Source organism: Calidris pugnax, unplaced genomic scaffold (genome assembly GCF_001431845.1).
Source record: "Calidris pugnax isolate Ruff unplaced genomic scaffold, ASM143184v1 scaffold198, whole genome shotgun sequence".
Lineage (NCBI taxonomy): Eukaryota > Metazoa > Chordata > Aves > Charadriiformes > Scolopacidae > Calidris > Calidris pugnax.
The window spans coordinates 1,173,645-1,179,637 of NW_015090925.1; the positions used below are offsets into that span (position 1 = coordinate 1,173,645).

Consider the following 5,993-nt stretch of genomic DNA (forward strand, 5'->3'; position numbering starts at 1 on the left):
AAATATCAATCTGATTAGCTAGCAGGTCTTGTCAGCCGCAGTAATTGATCCCTTGGGGTATCAGAGCCATCCCGTGGCTCTAGGACTTCTGTAAAAGGTCAAGAGGACTTAACTAAGGTCTATATAAGTCATTATCTCCGTCATTTGAAAAAGAATTAAGTCAAGAGGACTCTGCAGATCTTTCTTCGGTTCTTGGCTTGGGGGAAACTAAGTGGCAAGGTGAGTTCAGTCTTTCCTCTGGAGCTTTGGAAGACGTCATGATAATCCACACAAAAATGCATGGATATAACCAAAGATCCCCAAGTGCTGTGCCGCTGTATAAATATGTCTGGTTTTGTCCTCAGCTTGTGCACCTGAAGACTCACCTAGGGATAAGAGCGAGGCAGATGCACGACATATATCAGCTGGCTCCCCTGGTTCCTGGGGGCTTGGGCTGCCACTGCCCCAGGGCTCAACCTGGGCTGTCCCCGGGGCAGCACCACGGGCTGGCAGGGCAGGATCAGCACCAACCCCACCCGGTACTATTTTTCATTTTACAGCAGCTTTGACATGGCTCTTGCTGGTATCCTGACAGAAGCTGAAATTGCTGCTGGCCTACAGAGCTGTCAAGGTAACGTTTAGGTTTTAAATATGGCTTTGCAGTTTTTCTGTCAAATTCCTTTGTCCTCACTACCCCAACGTCCTGATTCCAATAGGAAAAGAATCGTGTTGATTTCCTCTCCAGGGTACATGGTAAAATGTTCTCGTTATGTCTCTTTGCTAATTACAGCTTTAATTGTTTTACCAAAAAGAGAAAAAGGAGGCAAGGTAATGAAACGGATGCAAGTTTTAATCTTTGCCAGTCCCGTACAGGCACCCATCAACACCTGTGCACTGCAGCAATTTTAAGCATGAAAATATCCAGAGACTGAAATCCTGATTTTTTTACAGAATAATAAAACTCCTGTTGATTTCAATACAAGCGCAATTTTTATCATCAAGTTCTGTGAATTTACATTTGAGTGAAGGATCTGTTTACAAACGTATGTTCTTGTATGATGAAGACCACAGTCAATGTTTATCTTCCTTGGTTTGAGAGATCCTCGATGGAATCAGTTTAATCTGAAACAAACTCAGGAAAATCAAAGATTGGGGGTTGCAATGACCCTCACTGTACTGCAAAATATTTTGCTGCCTTTTGACCAAAAAGCTACTTTTTTTTGTTCTAGATTTTTTACTTCTTTTCCTGCTTATTTCAGCTGCTGATTCGTTCGATTACAAAACCTTTTTTGTCAAAGTGGGTCTCAACTCCAAGTCCAAAGACGAGCTCGCCCAAGTCTTCAGAATTCTTGACCAGGACAGGAGTGGCTTTATTGAGGAAGATGAACTGAAGTAAGTAAATAAACAGTGAGTTACCAACAGGCTTGTGTTTAATTGTCTCAAGATGCAGCATAAAATCAGTGACACTCTCTTTCCTTCTGTCTCTTTGGATGAGAGACAATGGGGTGTGTGTGCACGTGTATGTGCTTGTGCTGAAGGAGCTGCAAGACAAATAACAAAGGAAAGGCTGGATGACAAGGAGAAAACACTCTGATAGCACCGAAATGACTTGTTTCATGTAGGGATAACTGACAGACTGTGAAGATAAAAATAGCAGCTCTGCTTGAGTTGGCTTCTTATTATTCCAAGATCTTTTACTAGACTGAATTCAAAGCACTATTTTTCTCTCATCTTTCTTTGTATCACATGAAGATCATATTCATCGGACTTTGAAGTTACAGTAAGGTTAGAAAAATTCCTGCTACTCTTAAGAATCTATGTCTTAGGAGAAAAGAAGGAAGATAACCCAAGGCAAGATGAATCCTTTCACTTCGGAGCCAGTTTTAATTTTACCTTTTTTAATCCAATGAAACCAAAACATCATCAAGGATTTTCACATGTGATGAAACATTCTCTTCCTTTCTCACCTTTATTCTCACCGAAGTTAGAGGAAGGTTTGCCATTGAATTAAAAATAATTTTAAACAGCTTTTGATTTAGTCTCAAGAATTTAATCACGCTCAGTGATTACATAACAACTGTTATCACTAACAAACTCTAAATACTGCCAGTACTGAGCACATCTCACTCATTTGTCCTCTTCCCTTTAACAGGCTTTTCCTGCAGAATTTCTCAGCCAGTGCCAGGGTGTTGACTGATGCTGAGACCAAGGCCTTCCTGGCAGCAGGTGACAGCGATGGAGATGGTCGAATTGGAGTGGATGGTGAGAGCGACTGCATTAAATCCAGTAACACCTGCTGCTGGGGTTTTGCAATGGCTGCTCTAGGCAGCTGCCCCACTCCACACGCCAGATGCTGTGGATCTGACTCTGAGGTGCTCTCCTCTGCTGTACTAGAGGGGACTTAACACAGCAGCTGGTCCATATTCTGCCCTTCCCTACAAGTGGTCAGTCCCTTTTTTCATCTACAGAGATTTTTTCAGGATTGAAACCTAAATTGAAAATTTGTAAAATTTCTGTATATAATTTCACTGCTTTTTACAACTGAACCACTGTACAATGTGATACTACAATGCAACACTTTCTCTGCCTTAAGTATCTACTGTTACAAGTATACAATGATTATCAGATGAAGTATCATTAGTTTCCCATTTTAACTCTAAAAATTAAATACGTTTTTGACTGTGCTATTACAAAATGTGGTCCCATCTTATTATTCTTTTATTTCTTTTTCAGAGTTTCAAGCCCTGGTCAAATCTTAACAAGCAGCCAAGATGAAGACCCGAGACATCTGTGCCATAAACAATCTTTCCTACTGCAAGCCTACTATGTACTTACACATTTTGTACCCTGGGAGAACAATTGCTGGCAAGTGATTTCATATTGCTGGAAAACATCTGAAGTAGTGCAAGCACTACTTAAATCACCTTCCCCAATGTTTTAAGGAGAAGGTCCTTATACCACTGGGAGACTGAATTGGAATCTGCTCTGCTCATTTGAATTTTGGGCATTAAAGATTCTAGTAAAAAATATCAAGAGAAGGAGAAATTAAAAGCATCTCTGTGGGCCATTTAATTGTCAATATCTGCATAAATAGCTAGTACCTGTTGTAAAAACAGAATTAATAAAATGCCTTGGTGTAAAACCTGGTTATGGTAACTGGTGGCAGTGGTATTTAATGAAGAGGTGTATTTAATGAAGAGGAGTATAAGAAGCTCCACCTAAACATGAGGAGGAACTTCTCTACCGTGGGAGTGGTAGAGCACTGGAACAGGCTGCCCAGAGAGGTGGTGGAATCTCCTTCTCTGGAGCCATTCAAAACCCTCCTGGAGAAGTTCCTGTGCAACATGCTGTAGGTAGACCCGCTCCGGCAGGGGGGTTGGACTAGATGATCTCCAGAGGTCCCTTCCAACCCCATATGATTCTTTGATTTAATGCTCCATATGTTTTTATGTCATTCTTTATGCAAATGATTATATTTCATATGCTAATTAAATGGCAGGACCTAGCATTAACTAAGCTGCCAATTTTAATATAACATCAAGTGGATGCATCTGGATTGATGAAATAGCAATACATTCAAAATTCTCCACGGACTCTCTCACCTTCCTGCCCACCCGATGGCACTGTTGTTCCACTGACAAGAAGTGAAACCAGTGCTCTGTCAGCAACTTTTTTGGATACAAGTAGGTGAAAAGCACTTTGAAAAATCAAGTCCCCGGTGATCCATCGTGGCAAATTGGGGCTTGTTGCTCCAAATTAATCCAAGTTTTGCTGCTTTTCTCCGCCTCAAAACTGAGGACAGCATAATGCCCACATCTCACAGGGTCGTAAAAGAAACGCATAAACATTTGTGAGGAAAGTATAATAAAAAAATTGCTTGGAAATTAATAATTTATTCTTTACAGACAGGCTGAACTAGCAAGCCAGAAGTAAGGAATGATGAAAATGCAACGTTCCTCCACATTGTGCACTAAGTTAGAGTTCTGGTTGAAAAGCAAGAGTTCGATGTCATTGCGATTTTATCGTAATGCAAACATACACAGCAACCAAATTAAGTTATAAAAATGAACTAATTGCGAACAGTACCTAACTAGACACTACGATGTATGGGGTTTTTAGGCTTACAGATGTGATGAAAATAAAGAAATATCCAAAAAGTCTAGATGGCTTTAACCATCCCGAACACTAGACTTCCCACGACAGCTGCTCCTATGTACTCTTCTTGAAAAATTTTGAACTCTTGAAAAGTCTGTTCTTGGGCACTAAAAAAATGTATGACTGTCTCATATCGTATTTGCTGGAGCTATTTAAGAAGATGTTTCAGTATTTGCAGATCAAAAATCTTCATTTCAAAATGATCTGCTAATGTTATAGCAGTTCTGATGCAGAACACATTTATGAGATCATGCTATGGAGAAGGAAGGAAATTTCAATACAATGTTGGGGAAATCATCATATTACACAAAATTTAAGCAATCTACAGGACTTTAATGAATACTCAATAATGTGTTCATGCCTCATACATCAGCCAAAATATATTTCCATTAACTCTAGTGAATTAACCAGGCCCTAATACTGTAGAATTTTCCTTAATAGTAAAAAAAGAATTATCCATGAAACAAATTCACATTTATGATTTCATTGACATCTCAGGAGAACAATAAACAAAGGAAATTCTGTGGAATTAATAACGCAGTCTGACAGCAGGGCTAAAAGCTATCACTATTGTCAGAAAATGCTATGTACCCCTGCTGATACCATGTTTTATATTTTCACCATGTAACATGGGTCAGCCAAAGATCTTCAGGCATCATACCAATACTAATGGCTATCTGAGAAAGAAAGGCACAGCCAGCTCAGATAACTCCTGAGTTAGCAGGCAGCTCCTTCATTTAACCACACTTCCACATTGATTAGCTTGCTAGGTCTACAAATCTAAGACAATTTCACCACTTACCATTCCATTAAGAACAGTAAAAAATTAATGACAAGGTAAGTCTGATATCAGCTTCAGTGATCACTCCAGAAAGTTAAGAAGAGCTTGTGACTAGAGATGTTTTCAGACCTCTCCTTCTTCCAGTATTGCCACAAAGCAGACTGGAGAAGAAAATGCTGTTTTCTGTCTGCAAGAATACCCTTCCTCCCTTTCCTCTCTGTCTCTCACTCACACAGGCTGTCGGGTACTGTAGCATTTCTGTAACCATTTATTATGTGCTTTAAGAAAGCTCTTCAAACTGTGCCTGTAAGGCCACACCTGGGAAGACTGCTGTGTGGCCACAAACACATATTCCTACAGGCCCTGAAAGGAAAGAGCACCCTTCTGGAATCAGAAATTTGGAGCTGTGAGACCATGGCCTGTATTGTGCAAATGCTTCCACCCAACACTTTCCACCAGAGTCCCTATATTTAGGGACTGCCTATATGTGGCTGCCTTTTGTCAATGGAATTTTGTCACATGCTTTATGTGTGTGTTTTAAGCCTGTGCTTAAATGCTTTAATGCTGACAGCAGACAGAAACATCTGAGACAATTACATTTAGGGTCAGAGTCAGAAAATTGTGTTACTGAGTCACAGAAGCACTTGCAAGTGCATTCAAAGATAATCACACGGGATCTCAAACGCTAGCAGCAATATTCCAAGACAGCTTTTTAAGTGAAAAAGTATCCTGATCAGAACAATGTCTGTGAATTAGTTTCACTATTAATCAGTTTATGTTAGTCTATTCTGCTATCATTTTGAAAGAGAACTCAATCTCATTTACACAGAACAATAAGGGCATAATCTAAACTGGGGAGAGTACACAAGACATTTCTCCTAACACGAGAGAAGTACCTGTCTTCGTTTAGCTCCGGACCCACAGTGCTGCAGGATGTATCCCGTATCCTGTATCCTGGGTTCTGGTGTCCAGCGCTCGGCTCGGTGCTTGGGGCAGTGCTCTGCACGCTGCGGGGAAAGAAAGCTTTGTCACCGAGCCTTCCAAGGCCTGGATTTCATCCTTCATTATAGTAATGCCC

The 5,993-nt window shown here is 40.4% G+C and overlaps 1 protein-coding gene across 1 annotated transcript; it reads left to right on the top strand.

Moving 5' to 3' along the window:
• Window positions 1-549: 549 nt before the first annotated feature.
• On the top strand, window positions 550-2,738 carry LOC106893423 (parvalbumin beta-like). The gene is made up of 4 exons (XM_014951364.1): window positions 550-610; window positions 1,239-1,371; window positions 2,132-2,241; window positions 2,713-2,738. The coding sequence occupies exons 1-4, from the start codon at window positions 550-552 to the stop codon at window positions 2,736-2,738; spliced, it is 330 nt and encodes a 109-aa protein (XP_014806850.1).
• The last annotated feature ends 3,255 nt before the right edge of the window (window positions 2,739-5,993 follow it).